At 35.3% G+C, this 21,490-nt stretch overlaps 1 protein-coding gene across 9 annotated transcripts; it reads left to right on the plus strand.

Moving 5' to 3' along the window:
• Nucleotides 1-6,400: 6,400 nt before the first annotated feature.
• On the plus strand, nt 6,401-21,058 carry LOC143364352 (uncharacterized). Of its 9 annotated transcripts, none has more exons than XM_076804759.1 (9): nt 6,500-8,158; nt 9,679-9,888; nt 12,464-13,806; nt 14,920-14,961; nt 15,428-15,606; nt 16,174-16,200; nt 16,994-17,224; nt 17,304-17,561; nt 17,641-21,058. In XM_076804759.1, exons 2-9 carry the CDS (start codon nt 9,807-9,809, stop codon nt 17,837-17,839), a joined length of 2,361 nt encoding a protein of 786 aa, XP_076660874.1. In that variant the 5' UTR covers nt 6,500-8,158; nt 9,679-9,806; the 3' UTR covers nt 17,840-21,058. The 9 variants fall into 9 exon arrangements, with proteins under 9 accessions (XP_076660885.1, XP_076660874.1, XP_076660878.1 ...); XM_076804763.1 differs by having other exon boundaries at nt 6,500-7,136; XM_076804770.1 differs by lacking the exons at nt 6,500-8,158; nt 9,679-9,888 and adding an exon at nt 6,401-6,490.
• The last annotated feature ends 432 nt before the right edge of the window (nt 21,059-21,490 follow it).

Raw genomic sequence — 21,490 nt, forward strand, 5'->3', positions numbered from 1 at the left:
TATTTTCCTTCATTTATTACAAATTTTTAGAGCGCTACTAATTAAATATGTCATTAGTTGCTAAAATTTTCCTCTAACCTACACAGATTAGATATTTACATTGTATATTTTCTCACTGTTAAAAATTATATGTATACTAGTGATTATAAATCATACATCTTTCTTGTTAACGATTTTGCATTTTGAATTGAATTATCTTTTATTTAATAATACAACTACGAAATCAATTTAACAGTTCGATTTACCACCATTTTGCCGGTCGCCATAATATGAATGAGTCCAATACAAAATAAGATTAATTTCTTTAGATATTTTACTTCAACGACTTTCATTATTACCAATACATAAAGAAATGAAAACAGTCATAAAAGGGTTATAAAGAAAGCAGATCGAGCAAATAGTTTTTGTCTTTCTTTAAGATATCTGGAGAGAGAAAAAAAATCTGTCGGGCAAATAATACTTAAAATACATGAATTTTATTTTGAATGATTCTCGACCGTATAATCTTGCACGCATTCGAAAAATGTGTCATTTAATGAGTTTATTAATTACAGTGTAAGAATAATATTTAAGTCACACTCAGTTGTTGATAAATAAGATGTAAAAACTACCTACCCTGTCCTACGGTCCAAGTTCTGGAAACTCCGTATCTAATTTTGTATTGAAAATAAACAAAAAATAGAAAATAATATGTCCAATCTGTATTTGTAAATTAGTATAAACATTGTAAATAAATAATTGTAAATATAAGTTTCACGTACAATGTTGATGTAAAAGACTGAAAAATTTTTTGTCAGTACGTTCGTAATATAAATCCACCATTACATTCAATTGCATTATTTGCAACATTATATTCATACTCGTAAAATATAACAATGTATGTACACGTAAAATGGAATATGAAACCGTGCCATCATTATCTTATTTAGTAAAATGTTTCCCATATGTATATTAAAGTTATGAAACATGTTTAAGTTATAAGTATATATATTACATTATTACATTTTTTTTTAATTCTACATCACATTTTTCTTTTCAAGATATTGCAATTTAAAATTATACACATCGATATATCGAAAAAATTTGAACATCTTATATTGGAATTAACAAAACACAACTTTTTAACATATTGTTTCTTTTGAAAAATTTGTTAAATAAACAACCTAGACCGCGCCGTGTTTCTTCATAACCACAGGTATTTACGTACTTGGCATCATCTGATTCCAAAAATCCTTAAAGGGTATCATCCGTCAACTATTTACAATTCGTTCCCATCATTTATCTCAGCTCTTCAGAAGCAGTTTTACACACTTTCTTATCTAAATTGTATATTATTCATTTGGTTATTTCCGATAGACAACAAACAATTTACTAACCAAATGTTTGTATGTACATCATGTTCTTGTACGGAACACAGCTGTAGCGATTGAGGACAGTTCAGCGCGACCTTGACACCTCAAAAGAAAATACGATTGCAAACTTGATTTGTAAATATAAACGGATTGAGCAAGAGTTCAAGAAAACTGTGAAAAATATTACGGCCGCCTTGCGGAATGGTAAAAAAAAGCAATTTTCTAAAATGAAAGCGACGAATATACGTTCCAGATGAGGAATTGGGACCTGGAACGGAAGACGAGGGCGCGCGCGTCGTGGCGCGTCGCCCTTACAACTTCCGGTAATGACACGTGACCCAGCTAACGGTCGGTGTTGCCCTGAAGCGTCATGGAAAATTCCCATTCCCGAGCAACAACCCTCCCCCCCTTCTCTATGTACATACCCCCTGCTCGCCCCCACCCCAACCGAGTCCCCACTATGGCGTTGTCAGGTACTTGTATAACCCCCACTCCTCCACAAAATCTCCTTCCCCCACCACCTGGCCATTGGTACCGGATGTGCGGCAACGTCGCAACCGTTAAGTACATAAGGATGAGTGGAAGGGGGAGGGGGGAACGATAGGGGGGTACAAGAAAGAACTGGCAACGTGTACCACATTCAAATCTGGACGGAACCCGGTCGGCCTCTCGGCTCACCTCTGTACTAAACAGCAGAAAACGTGGGTCGCGATAGAATCGCGTGTAAATTTGGACCGAACGAGCGACAAACGTTCCGTGCGACAAATCCAAGGATCTTTCTGTGCGTGTACGCGTCTTTTGTGTCTCTCCGTTGTCAAGTACTACGCGCAACCGAACCGAATTCACAGTGGAAACGAGCGCATTTCGCGGCGCCCTCGTGCGACTACCCTTTCGCTTTTCCCTCCCAGTAAGTAAATGTAAATTTTGCGCGCGCGCACCTAGTTTCATGTAAATGTCACGGGAACGTAGGGGTAGCGTGACCGTGTGGCGGAAGTGTTGTTTCGTGCCGTGGAATTATGTGTATGGACATTCAGGTTAACGAGAAGAAGAAGAAAATGAACGACAGGAGTGTCGACGAAGACGTACAAATCGTCGAAGCCCGAATCAACAAAGGTAAGCTTTGAGGTTATGGGTGGCGGCAACGGCAACGGCGGCGGCATCGGACTCGCGCGTATCGTTTCCCCCTCCTTCTCTCGTCTCGCTGCTCTATCTATCTCCCTCCTTTCTACGATCATCTGTATTCTTCTCTCGCTAGTTAGTTATTCCCGTCCTTTTTCTTCTCCCGTTCTGTTTCTCACTCGATTTTCTACCACATCCAATCACCTTACTCTCGGTGTTGTGTGTCAGTGCCCAGTGCCTCGGAGTACACATCATGCTTTCTGTTTTCTGCGAGCTGCGCCTCGTGCAGACCCGGCGAAACGTGGGTCCCCCACGATGCGACTACCTGTCAACATCTGCGACATACTCGCGTTTACCATTTACCGTTCGAAAATTTACACGTGGACCAACGAAAAACTGTTTTTATCTGTCTGAAAAAGATTGATGCATGTTCCCATCGATTTCCCGGATTCCGAATGTTTGTGTGTTAGTGCCAGTGACTCTATTAATGATCCCTTTGCTTGTAAACATTGCACCTTATGTCGAACGTCCTCTTGTGCTATATTATGCAGGACAACAAGTTATACGAAATATTCTTCATATAGTAATGAACGAAACCTACCTTGTGTGCAAACAAATCCAACTTCAAATTGTCCGCATATGAATTTACTTTACATCACGTTGTAAATCCTGGACGAAATTTAATTAAACGATACACAATAACGTTAACGTTAAAAAATGCATAAACAAAGTTTTTCAATAAAGCTTTTCTATGTTGATTAATTATTTTGTCACGAATGTAGGAGTCACGTAAACCGGAAAATACAATTTCTCGTTGATTTGAAATTTCGTTCTGATTGTGTATTTATTGTATGTATAAACAATAGGTACATCATCTTCAAAATCAGAGTAAATTTTGTGGCCATATATTCGTTAGAAATTATTGTTTACCTACTATTTACTTTGATTGTTTACAATTATCAATATCAATGCTGAGTTTAATACAACCACGAAGCAGGATCGATAAAAGGATGTTAATTCTCATTTCATTTTACCCGCGTGTGCTTGCAGAAGATGACGTCACGGTTTATTTAAAGCAAACTGTAAGATGATCCTGGTAATATCGTAGATGTTTTTTAGAAAGAAGCTATGTAACAAATACATACTTACATTAGAGAATTGTGTAGCTTTCACAAAGGTAAAATATCGTATGAAACACGAAAAGGTCCAATTTTCATTAACAATCTCTATCCGAAATTGATGTTTATTCAAACGAAAAGAAATTTTTCCTACAGAAAAATAGTTTATTCTGTACGAAAATGAATTTGTTTAATTTACAAAAACAAAATTGCATATACATAATTTCCAATTAATCTCTTGAATTTGTCTACATTATTGTTAAGTGAAACAATGTGTTTAACAATTAAAGATGTTTTATGATGTGTGTCATTAAAACCATTATATGTTTTGTCATGCCACAGCAACTACGGCATACAAAAAATGGTTTATGAATTGTTTTGACGTGAGTACTAACATACAATATAGTGTACATGAGCGCAGGATATTTTTCGATTGTTAAATGCGATTGTCACTTGTTCATCAACCAATTCAATATCATCCTATCTTTCAACTATTTTCATGTGCGGTTAGAATCTAATTTGTTGAAAAGAGAGTTTCCCTCGTGTTTCTATATACACGTAAACATCGCAATCGAGTGTGACTAGTAACACCAATGTATCATTCCACTATTGGTAGGTGAGGAACTAATTGATACAACACTAAAGGTCGAAGAACGTCAAAAGTGTATCGAGCATTGACATTGAAGGGGAATAGTATGGCAGCCGTCTTTGAATTTGTTATGATCAAACGAAATGGTATTATTTCCACTTTATATGCAAAGTAATATTATAAAAATCTTGATTGTTGATCATTATAATGATTAGCACCAGTTACTACGACAGCAATGTCATTTTAAAATATGCAAACTGATAGTACAAAACTTCTCTGTAAAATCAAATTTAATAATACATTCTTCCATTTAAAGTCTTTAATGGTGTAATACTTGTTACTAAACATTCCTTATATGCCTGTGACACATTTGAAAATTATTACAATAATTTATTTTTGTAACATATATTTATATTTTTTGTTTATATAAAAAGTGCCTGGTAAAATCGAAAGTTGTCAGTTGAATAATTATAAAAAAGTTTGAACACTTCGGGGCAATAGTTCAGTACAATTTCAAATAGAATTATCCAAATTTTATTGTAGCTGACTATAACGTTAGAGGTAGAGGTAGATACGTCTTTCAGATTGTTGGGTCCGTTCTAGTTGTTCAGATCTCTGTACCTCGTGTAACACGGATCGCAGTTCGCTTCTCCAACCGTCCGTCCGTCCGCCCGCCCGTTTGCTCCGCCATCACATATATGCAAAGGCATATATACTGTATATATGAGAGCGAGAGCTGGGGGGAGATATGTGCAGACGTAGTATATAATATACCCGCTCCCTATGTACTACATAAGAACCGAAGAATGATGTAACAAAGAGGCAGTTTCACGAAGTTTGCCGAGCTCTCCCGAGGCGGCGGCTTCGTGCAAATCGCATGCGTACTTGTGTACGCATGGAAACACACACAATGAAACTTGTCAGCTGCTGCGAGTGTACGCCGCCATGTGCAATTCTACGGAGTTGCGCAAAAAATTACGTCTACAAAAATTATAGAGCATGCTTGGACGACCCTTTTCCATCATAGCAATCGAACGTTCACCTTTTCTTTCCTACAACTTTATTCTTTCTCTCGACATGAAATAAGCAATGCGGTAACCTTCGCATCGGACGTCTTATCATGATGGAAGGTAGCATGTTTCATTTATACATACCTAGACCTACAATATTTCGCCCGTCTTACGTAACATTTATTCTAGGGATTTCATAATTGAATAACACATAGTAGGAAACATATCGTTATTAAAAGATAAAAAAGAGATTACCAGAAAAGGAACAGGAAACATTGGTGAGATAGGGAAAGGCAATGCGGTTGTGGCAAAGAGAATGGATAGATTGGAAGAGGGCACATCCGGTTCACCGCCATATTGTTCTTTAGTAATCTCTTCCCCCTCCATTTTCAACTGCTTCCCCTCCCGTGTATTTACCGTGCCTTCACTCGGCATAGCAACAGCAGCAATAGAGGACTCCTATAAATAGATCTCTACAACCTTCCAATGTTGCCAAAACGACTGGCCCAACTTGTGGCATCGAAGAAATCGAGCCAATCAAGGGCGCGTCCTCCATTTTCAGATGGCAACGTCGCATCATTCTAATGTTTGAGGAACTAGTACAAATTGTATAGTTTCTTCGTATATGTATAATTGGTTCTAATATATTTTTTAATTTGATAAGCTCTTAAAATTTCTCGGAGTATATTATTCCACTTATGGAAGCATATAATATATATATTTACACTGTTTGCGGAATTTATATCACGTTAAATATGATAATGATAAGCTCATTTAGCATGCTTTTTTTATTGCGTGCCTCTTTCAGGTATCGATCATGCGACGTTGCTTTTTTCCGCATACATCTTCTATGCATTCGTATATATTACTGAAAAGTGAAAAAAGCGACGAAGTGGGCGTGCCTGCGGCGAGAATCGGCAACGCTGCGGCCGTAAATCATGATTAAAATAATAAGTATAATACATATGTAGTACATAGGAGGCCGGCGGGTATATGTATGTAAGAGCTGCGCAGAGGCACAAATAGCAATGTTCGTCTGGCTGGGTTCTGCGCAGCTTCGGTTCCCCCACTTTTGTTATTCGTCCCCCACTATCACGCAGAATCCCACGGGTAAGTTCCAGGAGTGGCGGTGGGGGGTAAAACGCGGGTGTTAGAGGAGAGAAGGGCACCTGAAACCACGACTATATACCCCCGCGTGCGTTTACCAATCTTGGCACTTTGCCTGAAAGAGCATATCGACCGTGCGACGTTGTCACATCGTCTGTGCGATCTTACGCGCTGGCCCTGGCCACTCTTTGAACGGTATGTACCTAGCTGCTGCAGCCGATCCCTGATACACGATGCGAAATCCGATCAACGATATATGGTTCACCTATTTATATGATTTAGTGATGTGCCTTGTGCAAAAGATGGTATACTTATATCCAAAAGTAGATATCATAAAATTAAACAATATAATATTTAACGATGTGATGAAGATGAAAACTGAAGCCACAATATGATATTATATTTGTAAACGATACGTTATATGAAAGTCGTTTTTTTATGACTTACCATGGAGGTCTTTACGTGACAGAGTAAATGGAAATAAACCTATTTTGTATACTTATATCGTAAATTTTCTTGCCATCCCTAGTAAACAAATTGACATATATTTTTATAGCGTAATGTGTAATACAGGCGTAAAGTACTCGATGACTCTGTTTAAGTATATGCTACGCGCAGGAACGCTATTCGTAGTCTCGGCATGTTTCGAAAACGCAGTGCTTCGAGTAAATACAATATATATGAGTTATGTACTATAAGGTTTGCCACCCGTTTCTGCGTCGCTCTTCCCTACAGTTCTTATTCGTTGTCGACAATGTGCGTACAGTCAGTTTCAAATCGTTGCGGAAACACGAGTAGTTTCGTAAATTTTTTAATTCGTGCACTGTCTTCCGTATAAATGGTATTAATGGATTAATTAACTAGGTGCATTTTACATTCACATAATAACAAAGAGTGATAAAAGTTTTTATTACGGGGAAGTTGATCGTCGGTCACATGGCACAGAACAGACATGCGTATTAACCAAGGACATAAAGATTTTCCAATTTTTTCTCATTTTCATGGGCACTCGTGTCTTTGAATATTATAAACCAACGCAAATTGACAATGTGTTAAATGTATGGTGACAATTTAATATTTTAGTGTTAGTGTACTGAACATTATATGTGTATGTATATATGTATATACATATATACGTGTAAACACAACATGAGAACTATTTAAATAATTAGTTTGAGAATCTTATTAACTTCGTACTACAAAATTGTGTACACCCTTCTCTTGTCACTGTTCGGCATCGACTAAAGAACTGCCGCCACGCAACGCTCTTATATACCACTGTGTACATATCGAACATCAAAGTTCGCGACTATATCGTTATTAGGATAAAGAGAATCACTCCATATTCTACATTTCTTTCATACCAAAAATATCGGTGCACTATTTTTCACATTGAACTTTTATAATTCTGTCATCACTTAATCAATTTAGACATTAAAACACATATTGTTATTTATTGTCGAATCTTGTATGCGGTTTCATTTGCGTTCGCTTAACGCAAATTCCTAGTACATGCATTACACTCCCTTCACACGAAGAAACTAGACACTGTATAATTAATAATATTAGACGCAGCAGATAGATGGCGACAGTTATCGGGTAGCTGCTCAGATCTATTTTATGCCGAATAATAACGATCTGCCCAGATAATACTTATCTGACACTACCATAATTAAATGAAAAAGGAGCGTCAATGAATTACCATTTCTTCAAATGTAAATTTTTGAAATTATGAAGGCTGAGTGACTTCCTGTTGTCCTTAAAGCATACTAAATTGGAGTGAATTCGAAGAAAATTCAAAAACTCAACACGATGGAATAGAACCTGGATATTCGAAGGGACGATTGGTCAAAAATATCGAATGTATGTACTTAATACAAACGTCAGATGGATTCCTAAAAGGCCATGTGTGCGCAAAGGACGATACTGGCTAGCACATGTATATAGTCAGGGACAAAAAGATAAGACACACTGTTAGTTTGTTAATTTTTATTTAATAGATAACATAAATGAAATTTCTCGTGCATACATCGTTTTACACCAGTTTTGTTTATTTGGCTCTGTTGGTAAAACTAAAATGTTGTTACTCCGCGTGCACTTTTCTAGAAAAATGTAAATTTTCGAGACAAATTAATAGGACAAAGATATAGGACATGTTTTTAAAAAATAGAATATACAAAAAGAATTGACTAGTTTTGTTTATTACAATATTTTGTAGAGCCTTCTTTATGACGGAAATTATTCGTTTGGGCAGATGTTTATATAATTTTTTAAATTGTTTTCTGTCTTAATTAGTGCAATTCATGTTCAACACATTGTTTTAATTCGCCAAGAAATCAAAATTGTCGGCTCTTGGCATATACCGCTTTCGCAAGGTTTCCCCGAATATTTTCAATAATGTTAAGATCTAGAAACCTTGCTGGTCAGTCCAGAATTATAATTTTTTCAGTTGCAAGCAACGTTTTAACTATTTTGTCTGCGTGAACGGAGAAATTATCACGTTGAAATATTTATTTGCTCCTTAATATTGCTCCCTAATTCTTTCCGTAAACCATGGTAATAATAGTTAAAACTGTCTGAGTACTCGTCCATGTCAACATTTTTTGCATCAGTAAATATTATTATTCGTCATTTTTTCTTAAATTGAATATGTTTCTCTGCAAATAGCAATCGAACACTTCTGTGCCGTTTTGCTAATACAGACAGGTGTCCTCTGCAATTTTGTTCGTTTCAAGTGCACTTCCGTAAAATTCGTCGTACATTTTTTATATGTGTTTTAACACAAGCATCTTCGGCAATTCGTCTGGCGGACATTTTCGAATTAGATGTTAGGCTTAAAATTGTATGCTTTTGACATAATGTTAATGCAGGAGGACTGTCAGAACTCTTTTTTGTGCCATAATTATCTGTTTCTATTTAGATTTAAGACTAGCAATAGTTTTCTTGAAACAGTTTTGGACTGGTTTCTATTTCAATTTCCACGACCCATTTTATGCACTGAACAAACTGATCTATTTATATTAAATACTGTGTACTTTATATTAGTATAGTATATAGTATATATAATTATATATTAACATTTCCTGTGCAGATGTACAACTGAGAAGGGAAAATACGACGCATGTACCATTTTATCCTACTCGAGGACTGCAATGTTCACGCCTTTCTTTATAACATTTCGTAGAAATCGAAACTACTCATAATTTTCCATAGAGATATTTACAGCTATGTGTACAATATAATTGATTTTCCAAAATTTACATTTTCTTCTGATGTCATGTGGAAACACAAAGAAACACAGAGTGTGTTCTATCTTTTTGTCACCGACTGTACCGAGCAGTACAGTCCGAGCGGAAAACTAAGCGTATCGCTGTGGCCCGTAGGATTCGCGGTCGGCTAGACCACGGAAAGCCTAGTGTCCCGTGCAGCTGCAGCCAGACAGCTCGATGCTACGGCATGGCCTACTGGGCGGCCTGGAATCGAAGATTTGCAGACGCCAAGTTCGCGTAAAATGGCGCTACCCTCGACCGAGAGCACCTTAATCCATGGCAAAGCTTCGCCGGGGTCCAGAGATACGCCTGATCAAAGAACATGTACGTAGTCAGTGTCAACGGGTACCGTCTACGTATGTTTATCTACCCTCGATGTATCCCTCGAGAGCCGAGTGTGGTGAACTGTTTCACGCCACCTGCTATAATTGTAGTCAGCGGACAAAGTGAAACGTCGAGGGAAAGCGTGAAAACTAGAAGCCGAGAGAGTCGAAACAGGACGAACTTTTCCTCCATCCGAGCCTGGTTCTTCTCCTCGTCGTGTAACATGGTCGTGTGTCGTCTCATCGACAGTGCACATCGGTAGACAGACGCACTCGCGTATAACCTCTTTGCTGGTTCGCGTCCACCGAAATGTGATTTCCCTTTAAGTAAGGCAACACGCAAACACCATTGAAGATGAGGAACGACATTACGGACATGCATACTGCGACCGCTGATAGCAGCACGGACGCCATATGGCTCGAGAAAAGGAGTCCGTCACAGACGGCGCCCGATCAAGTGTCATTCAGTACGTCCTAAATACATCTTTCGGAATCAAAGAAAGATGTTGCGTTTTGCCGAATTAGTCCTATAGAATCTATTAATCGTTTCTTCAACGTATACTCTTGCCCGTTTCACATTGACTCCTTCTTTTCGTTGGAAATCGATGCTGGCAGAAAAGAGCGCGAGGATCTGCTTTTTTTTTCTTTCTTCGTTCGGTTCGTGGATAGAAACGAGACGTACGGTGAAACTTTGTACGTTGTGTTCTACAGTGACAATCGGTGTAGTTGCCATGCCTGAATTTTTTGTTTAAATGTGATCGTGAAGATTAATTATGGAATGTCAATTAACACATATCACGTGCACACTTGTGAATTACTTGGATATTTTGTTTCAGTTTTGTGATAATTATTTGATATCATTACGAAATTTCAATTCGTTCTGTTGTTTCGGGGAATGGAACATTTTTAAGCTTGTGTGTGCGCGCGCGCGTGTGTGAAGATTAAAAATAACAGTAATCATATATCATTCAAATGAAATGTATCGATTCTTGTAATGCATTGCAAAAGTACACATTCCGCGTTTCTTTTGCATAATCGCACTTGATATGGAAGTGGACATAATTACGTGTACGGCCGTTGTTGTTTCTACCATAGGCTTGTCATTTAAATATTAGCGTTTGAATGTTATGCAACTTGTAATTAAATAGTGAAGGAATCGCTACATTATTCATTCTATCATGTGAATTATTTTCGTGTAAACGTTACACCTCTGACATGCGCACCGTTTCGTACACGTGTATTACACCGTCGAAAAAATGTTCGCACCGTGAAGATATTGTTTATAAACACTTTCCAAATCTGTATCGCACTAAATAGTGTTTAAAATAATTAGAATCGTCACTCTTGTACAATGCGTACGGCATAATGATAATAGTTAATTCGCCCGCGTTCATTACCGATTACACGTCGTAATCATGCATTGCCACGCGAATGCCAGTTTTCCCGCGCTCTTCTCCATCGGCTATAACCATAATCATCATATATAGGGTGTCCTAAAACTGTACTTCCTTGAAAGGAAGACGATAATTCTTGAGGTTGAATAAAGTAACTTTTTCTGTTGTGAAAATGTTCTCTGCGGCTTTGTTAAGGAATTATTAACAAAAGCCACGGACCAATCAGAGCGCGGCTACAGTGGACAGATCACGGCTCGGTCAATGTCAACGCCACGCTCAATGGGACCTCTCGTCGGGCCGGAATTCGTCAGCTGTAGCCACGCTCTGATTGGTCCGTGTTTTTCGTTAGTAACTCCTTAACAAAGCCGCGCATAGCATTTTCGCAAAGGAAAATGTTACTCGAAATGAACTCGTGAATTATCCCTTAGAAGGAAGTACATTTTGGGACACCCTGTATAACAATTTGGAGTGATCCTGTTTCAATGAATATCTTTCATTGAATTTTTAAAGAAAAATTATTACTGTTTGTTTGTTACCATTTTAGTAGTTACATTTCTATTGACTATTTGTTTCTATTGGATTATACATAAAAATATTGATTTTTTTAAAAGATGTAAAAGCAAATAACCAATCCTATTCTTCGGCTATATAAATAATATGATAATTAAATACATATGAATTCTTCAATAATTAATAGATTATTATTTATTCTTATTTTTATACGGGATTAGAAATACATGGTTTATAAAAAACGATTGAATATTTTAAACTGAAGACATGAATATGCTTCATTTTTGCATAGTCTAGTTATCCTAAGATAACCGTAAAATAAAGTTTAAAATGCTTGATCAACAAAATCAAAATTCTTTTGTAAGTTAACACTAGGTTTACAGAACCTATCAAGATGACGGGTTCTAATATATTCTATTTACTATTATTGAGATTGTAAAGATGCATTTATGAGGTATTATTCAAGAAATTTATTTCTTTGGGTGTATGTATATTACAAAAAGGAATGGCTGAGAATTTGCATAAACGCATTTTTGTTATTTTTATAAAGTAATGTAAAATAGTCACTTTTAATGCTTCGTAAACCTAGTGTTGAGGCTAAATCTTGACTAATAAGTCGACAACTTGTAAAAGATTGAATCTAATTGATATATTTCCGTTTATTTGTTTCAGCTTTTGATAAAGTTGTCGTTAAACAAGAACATCCTGATGAGGCGGAAATCCGAGAATTGGCTGCCAAAATGGTGGAAGCAAACAAGGCGAAAATGGTAAACGTGCCAGGGACACAACAGCAACAACGGCCTCCACCATGTTTCCTAACGAATATTCCAAGAATTTTAAGATTTTTTGATAAAAGGCCCGCCGATTCATCGACCGGCGTCGCGACGAAACCCCCTCCGGCCGAAGGAAAAGTACCACCCGATGATGAGAGTCAAAGAGGCAGATTCGGATGGACGAGTTTCGACGACTGTCACATACCGTACATATTCCGCTCCGGCGAGAAATACTGTGCAGTACGAATCCTAGAATCTAAGTTGCTGAACAAGTACCTGAGCTACCTACACTCGGACATTTATAGCTGCACGTGCATTAGGAGTTATTACATTACGGAAGCCGAGAGTAAACTGTTTACCGAAATCAATGTAAAACATTGCGAGAATCAGTTTGGCAGAGACCAATTCACGTGTAAAGATTTGGTAGTACGTCTTTCGGATGCGAAGGAGTTCTACACCTTCTTAGACGTGTGCTACACGAAATTAACAGCAGGTACGAATCCAAACGTATCCAGTGGCCACAAAGCGGACAAGTGCGGTTTTATCCGAATAAACAAGGAATCCGTCGTTCCTTACACTGTGAAAGATGGCCTTCAATATGTTCCCTTGTTTTATTTCGAGGGTGAGACTGAAAATCTAAAGCTGAAAGCAGAGAAACTCGAAGGGTGGGACTTATCATATTTGAAATTTTGCTGCAAAGTACAGGGTATACGCAATGAACTATTTGCAAGTGAGACATGCTCAGTGATTAGTTTGAATGACATTAAAAGTTATTTCCCTCCTGGCACTGGTTTTGAGGACTATTGGCCGACCAAAGTTATGGACTCTCAGTTGTTAGTGAATAGTAAAGGTGGTGGCGGGGGTGGTGGTTGGACAAAACAACCTCCTACACCACCAGCAACTAAACCTGTTTCTGTGCAAAATAATGTGAACAAAGCGACAATTGACACACGTGCAACTCCTATGCATAATATGTTACCGTGTGGAACAGTTGTCAATGCGTCTCAAGTACAACGTAGTGTCAGCCAACCGAGGCCTGTCACAACTACGCATCCTGCACATTCTTCGCCAACGGTGCTTCCTTCTGGAAGATCAAACATCGTGACACAACCAATTTTGAACACAGTGCAAAATGTTAATGGATGGACAGGACTTGTTGGTGGTCAACCTACTTTCCAAACAGCACTTGTTTCTCAGGCAAATTCCATCATACGAATGCCGTCATCTTTAAACATGCACAATGTAAGTTTCATTCAAAGATTTCATTGTTTCTATGGTGCCATACAAATTTGTAGCTCTAACAAAATAAGTAAGTTAGTTAAGCAATTATACATTTCAAATGTAGACAAGAAAGAAGAAACATATACATTAGTCATTTTTTAATGTTATGCTTGGACAATATTGCGCTGAATTTGAAATATAGCTGAGAATTTTGTGAGAAATCAGAATAGAGTAATATTAACCTTTTGGAGATGGACATATTCTTTCAAATCAGACGGTACATTCAAAGTACAGTGGAATTTCGTTTATCTGGCTCAAATGGGACCAGACCCAATCCAGATGACCAGAAATCTGGATAATCCGGTAAATTCATTAACATAAATAACGCAAATACATTTTATGTATTTTATTTGTTGTACATTTCATATGTATACTTTTACAACAATATTGGTAGTATGAATTAAAAAGCGTATACATATACCATAAGTTTAATTTAATTAGAATGTTGTAAAGAAGTCTGTGCGTTTCTTTTATGTTAGCTTTGAGTAACGTTTACGTGCTACACAGTCTCATAGATGCTTTACCATCACGAGTTCAGTTGGTTCTGAGTCGTAGACTCATAATATCAATTAATTAGCAGATAAAAAAAGAGGAGTTATGTTTGATAATCTGGATAAACTGGAAATCCAGATTAATGAGATCTGGATAAACGGAATTCTACTGTATAGATGAGAATTTTGTAAGAAATCAGAATATAGTTATTTTAACCTTTTGGGGATGGATGTATTCTTTTGAATCAGGCGGTAAACTCAAAAGTAGTAGTAAAAATGCTATGACATCACTTGATGCCAATTTTTAAAGTTTAATTCACACCTTTTTTTTATTGTGAGGTTCAGTTCAAGCTGTCACAGCCATCCTCAAAATATCAAGGGAAACTGAATATATTATAAGTATAAGATTAATAGTATAACTATAATCTCTTACTTGTAGGAAAAGATCTGATTTATTTTATCAGTTATAATAGTTATCAAATGCAACACAATAAATTCAAACTAATGGTATTTGCATAATACTATAAGTGAGGTGGACAGCTATTGTAATTGCTATCATATCTCAGTTTTCTTCTTTCAAAAGCAGACAGTAGCAGTCTACACTTTGGATCATTTGTGGAGACCTGTGAGCCAAATTATTATTTTTTGTTAGTTTAAGAATATTTTGTATTAAGTAATAAGAAAGTATATCATTATCTGCATAAATTAATTCAATTAATCTACTAAAAGATACTATTTATTGCAATAATCATTACTAGATAATAGATTTCATGTATCTATGACAAAGATGAATATGTGAAACATAATATTCATAGAATATTTCAGAAAATTTCAAAATACTGTCAGTTTTCAACCACCTTGTGAAAATTCGTAAGATAAAAAGTAAATTACTATTTAATTCTTGTTTCTTGCGAATGCTTTAGAAAATTCTGATTTTGCTTGAAGATCTGCAGTCTAATGATCAGCATTGAAAGCTTGAATAGTTTGAAAAGTTTAGATACTCATTTATTTTATTTATTTATTATATTCAATATTTAGATTTATTATATTCAATTTTTATAACACGTGTGAATATGTGTTTTATATTGCAGCAAATATCTGCGCAACCAAAAAATTATTCACAACAATCAAGTAGGAGTAGGGGGGGTGGTGGCAGTGCAGCAGCTCAGTACTCTGGAGTATACCCAGTTACAACTATGCAAACTGTTGCTCAAGCCCAACCACCCCCTCTTGTAAGAGCAACAGTCCATTCCAGTCAACCAAATCTTGGGTAAGTAATAAATTGTATTCTTAAAAATTTATGTCTCTTAATATGTTCTTTAAATATTATAAATATAGCTTTGAAATATTCAGGACAATTTTGTTGTTTCACATTTAGCATTTCCTCTCGTCTTGCATAGCGTTACTGATACTTTATGCTTGCTTTCAATTTAGTGATTGAATACAGTATATTGTATTCTAGGTGTGAGTTTAATGTTAAGAAGCACGCAGTGAAACCTGTTCATACTTGATATTATTCACATCTAGTTACTCTATTTTCTTTTTTCTTTTTAACGTTACTCAAAATACATTGCAAGATACAATAAATAAGTAGATATATTATTTAATATTGATACTTTTATTGTGTTATTTATAAGACTTTCAAATGATTTTATTTGAAAATAAACTGTTCATACAATATTAATTAGAGTAAGATGAGCATGCAGTATCAAATTTTAGGGTTCTTGTATTTGAACATACACAGTTTGTCTTTGTAAAATTTTATTATTTATTATGTGGTGAACCTGCACTATAGCTTTTTGCATTTGTACATACAACATATGATTTTTTTGTATAGTTATCCAACCTATGGGAAGGATGACTGGTGAGTCCCTGTAAAATGTACTATAGTCATAATTACTACATAAAAGTAAGATAGCATGCACAAGAATACTATGATTAACCATCTTTTTATTTCTGCAAAACGCAATAACTACATATTGCCTGTATTGCCTCGTTCAACTTTACTTATTTATTCACTCTTTGTTAATGTTTTTATTCCTTTAATTCACTAAACATACATATCCCCTTTGGGAACGTAGTCTCTTTTTTTTATTTATTTACGATTCAGGCTGTAGTCAACTTCTTTGTCTCCCATATTTCACTAAATTAGATGTTGATATACGTGGGAAATGTAAATAAAAGTATTATTCGTTATCGCTATATCAAAGTTCCACATAAAATGCTTCATTAGTTTATTTATTTAGTATTTTAATTTTAATGTTGATATAAATTACTCTTTTCTTAAATTCTTCGTAGGTATAAAAGTATTATACTAAATTAGAAAATCTACTAGAGTTTAGAGACATTTATGTAAAATTATGATATTATGTTAAAATTTTCATTAGTACTATTAAATAGATCAATGTATACATTTTGTAGGGAATCTCTAATGTATTATATTTAAAATTTAATACTTAATGTATATATTTGTGTATGCATTTCTTTTTGCTTTCATATATTCTGTTTAAAAATATATAGATTATACATGAAATGTATAAAATAGCAAATATTACCAAGTATTTTATGTTTCCCAAGTATGACAAATCAGTTGGTCTAGAATTATTTTTTGCATTTTTATACTTTGAAAGACTTAACGAACAATTTTTCTATTTTAGGGTCACATCAACATATACCACACCTTCTTTAGGTGTACCTAATGCTGTCACTGCAAGTACATACCCTCAAATGCTTGGTCTAAGTGAACAAGTACAAGCTCTAATGCCATCACCTACTTCAGCATCCACATTGTTACATCCGCAAAGTCACACACCATCTGTACATAACACATCTCATGCAAAGTATCCTCCACCATTAATACCAGTTAATGGTAACAATAATAGTGCCAGGTATGCAATTAAATATCTTGATTAATATGCATATAACACATGTGTTCAAGTATATCATCTTTTGAATATGTATTTACAGAGATTCTAGGGGTAGAAAACCATTAATACCAATTCCGGAAGCTCATATATCTCCCTGTCAAGTTCTACCTTATAAAATTCAGAAAGCACTCGTCGAAGATAAAATGGTACCATGTATTAATTTCAAGCCATATATCTACTCTGAATTGTTGATGACGCTTCCTGACTTCGTCGCTCATTATTTTCCTGCCTGTGACATCGATATTTGTCGACAAGTCCTTACAGATGTATTACTCATAGATTTATATCAAGGAAACAGGTAAGATAATTTTATTATTGCATATATTGTGACAAGTAATATGAGCGATTGTTATTAATTTGAAATCTTTTAATTGAAGGTTACAAATGAAAATGTTAATGGAAGCAAGAAAATGTTCATCCTTTCGCGACGAACTACCTTTAATTCAAGTGAAAAGTATAATGAAATACATGCCCCAGTTGAAATATATGTTAATCAATAGAGGAGATATGGCAATGCCGGCACCAGCGCATTCTTCAGAGGAACACCCATCCAAAAAGCGGCAACGCACCAGCTAGGACTGGCTACAGCCTTACTGGCCTACTTATGACTATTACCATTCGGCATTCTAAGAAAGCCGATCACTTTGACTCATGTGTAACAAAACAGCATTACCTGCTTTGAGGAAACAAAACACAGATGAATCTATATTGACGTCATGTGCCAGAAAGAGTGCACAAATCTGAAAGATTACCTTTTATATGCAAGGAATCTGTGACACACTGTGAGCTACTTCTTTCTCCAAAGTGTATCTATGAGACGAAAGTCTGCTTGTAAATAAATCTGAGATGTATAAAACTAGCGTTGCACAGTTGGCAATTCGAATATGTTTTTATATTAAGATTAACAACACATTTCTTTGATATTTGGTTTGAAACCAGATGTTTCAAAGCACAGAATTAAGGCAAAAACAGAATATACCGTAACTGTCAATAAGATCATTCCTCATTTTTTAATTTCATTTTTCTACCTCTGCTGCAGAGTATCTTACATTTAGTATTTCTTTGTAAATACAAATGAAAGTTTTAATCTTAATATGTGATCCGGAGAAAGAAAGTGCTGATATGCGTTTGATTGATGGACATTAAGTGGAGTAGGTGTGTCGTTTAAAATTCAGTACACTCCCTTTTGAACGGATATCAAAAGAAATTTGGCATTTGTATATTTAAAGAAATGGAAGTAATGCTTCTTCAAGTTCCTAGCTATTACTAATATGTATCCTGATAACTAGCTGCAAAATAATTTAATAATGTTACGAATTCACAACAATGATTTAATTGACGTAATTTTTGACGTGAATTTAGCCAAACTTATTAGGTAAAACATTATCACAATTTTTGAATGTTGGAAAATTCTATTTTCTAAAATTCAATTATCAAGATCACCGTATACAGTGATGCAGCTAATTCTGTTCTTGTATTGTCAGTGTGTAAATATTGTAAGCAGAAAAACGCAGCTTAGGATACCATTAAGATCATGACACATATTAACAATCAATGAGATATGTATTACGAGTACAATCATTCCAGAAAACGTAGGCGGTATGCAATTAATTCTGTTTTGTTCTTATTAGATCATACTGTTCCTTTACGCTACGCTTAATAAAGTATTGCTAATTTTGTAACAAATTAGTAGTTGAAGAATTGTTTCTACAGAGTTAGAAACTGTTTTAATAGTTCAGTTAATATTAACGGATTCCATACTTATTAAGTATTTATCAACGGCAAACATATCTCATGAATGTTAATTTTAAATTTTGATCTAAAGGACTCTTATTTGCACAAAGGAAAATCTGTAATTATTTGTGAGTTTCTGGAAGTAGAAAATGGCGGAAAACTACTTGTAAGTCTGCAAAACTGACAGATCGTAGAACTTATAGAACCGCCTAGATGGTCTTCCGTTTCAAATCCTGTAACGACAGCTTCGCTATTAGAGGAACCTCGTCTGCCACGTCGAATTTGTCGTATTTTAAATTTTTTCCTATTCGGTCGCCTTGTCTTTCTGATTAGAGCAATTAAGCAATTCAGAATTTACCTGATTGCCTTTTTCTACTTTCGGCTTTTTTGCTTTGTTACCAGCTTTGACTTTTTCGCAGGCCAAACGGTTCTAGTTAGTTTCAGTCTGTTGATCCACGTCCTTTAGTGTGGAGCCTGACGTTTCCGACAAGGCTGCCTCTAAAAGCGTTTACGTTAACTTATAGCTTCGTCTCGAGCAGATGCGAAAACTTGACGTCTCTTGTAAAATTTACAGCCGCGTTCAAGTCGCGACATATCATACTGGAGTTCGATGTTTGCAACAAATTGTTCATTTGCGCCCCTCGAACCTGTACGTTACAAGGTGAATTTGGTCGCCTCATTTTTCGCGCACGCTGTGGACTTCGTTCACGGACATCCTGGCTCGCTACATCACTATCGTTTATCGGATAGTCTTTTTTTTATATGGAAGAAATAGATTGAAATCTTTTAAACTTCAAATACAAGCTCATTTGAAAGCAACTATTTAATATAATTTTCTATATTCACTTCGAGAAAAATAAACAAGTAGGGTACGACTAATTAATAAAAGTGAAATCCTATACGACGTATAAGTATTTACATGGTTTCAACTGGTCCTGCCCTCAGAAAAGAGGCTTAAATTAGTATTACTGACTGATTAACTTTCACATTCGCTATTACTATTACATAAAAGAAGCTAAGTGTGTATATGCAAGAAAAGGTGTGTATGTATATATGTATGGAGATAATTATAGTGATAAATTAATGCTGACCATCATGGATTTTCCATATATGAAAAAGGCTTTAGGCATCCTGTTACGGTGGAAATGGTATATTTTGTTATTTATAAATTACATTTAGTCATATCATAACTTTCAAAGATTCTATTGCCATTGAAAAGACTCTATATACCATGGACTGGTGTCTACCCTTTTCCAATGTTAATGAAGGGAAACAAAAAAATAGAGCAAAAAAAAAACATAAGAAATTTCTACACGAAAAATATTCAATGAGGAAATTTGTGCAAAGATATTAAAATACATATTTAATGTTTGCATTTAAACAACCTGCCAAATTTTAATTTTTCTATTTCGGTGAAATGAACTATCGAGAGACACGAACCCATAATAATTTAACGAAAATCGCTTGGTTTCACAGGCGTAGCTATCGTATTGTAGATATTTTATTTTGTTTAATAAACAAAATAAATGATCAGTGAAGTTTATTGCGTTGATGTTGTTCTTGTATTGAATTACATACGCGTTGTTACAAATAAGTAAATGCAATATTTTTATGGGCGAGAAACGGAGGAGGTATATTGTGAAAGATGATGAACATGGTATAGGTACTATGGGAAGATACACAAATATGAGTTCATCAATGAATATTCAAGTTTGAAGAATTTCTTAAATTATTTTAGTAATAATTCCAGTACACATGATACTGTAAACTACTAATTATGCTCTAATAAAATCTATTATTACAAGGGGCGAGTAGAATAATGTGTTGCTCGTAGTGTGTCTCAAAATAAAGAAAAAAAGAAAAGAGACATGGTGATCTGTGGGCCCAGTCCAAAAAATTAAAACTTAATTATTTTTAGTATGTTAGATTAGAGCATTTATTTGTTAACACATGTTAAAATAATGCGTGTATTATACTTTACCACATTATCATCTGTACATATAGACCATAAGACTTAGAAGTACTAGACATTTCAAATAAATTCATGATATAATTAATAAAGTGTTGATTATTTTGTACGACGGTTTTTTTAATCTTAAAGATTTTCAGAATTTCTGAATGTACTACGATATCAAGAAACAAACATTACATTTCATAGTACATTACGACTCGCAACTAAGTTGTGATTTACTAAGTTTGTGATTGGTCTAGGACGTCCAGGTGAACTAATCGGAATTAAAGGTATCAAACATTGTGACTAAAATATGTGCATTCAACGTATAGCACGTTAATGCGCAAGTATTTCATTGCATTGTTTTTCGTTGCTTTTTAAAAATATTTTATAATAATAGAATTGGAGTTAGCGTTAGCGAGTATAGTCCGACTCTGGCCGTATGGAGTTCAAATACTATTTGGAAATATAGTTTTTAAATGCCTCGAGATATTCAACTGCACTCAGCTGGACCGGAAGGACGTCACGTATATTTGAATTGT

This window comes from Halictus rubicundus, chromosome 2 (genome assembly GCF_050948215.1).
Source record: "Halictus rubicundus isolate RS-2024b chromosome 2, iyHalRubi1_principal, whole genome shotgun sequence".
Taxonomy (NCBI): domain Eukaryota; kingdom Metazoa; phylum Arthropoda; class Insecta; order Hymenoptera; family Halictidae; genus Halictus; species Halictus rubicundus.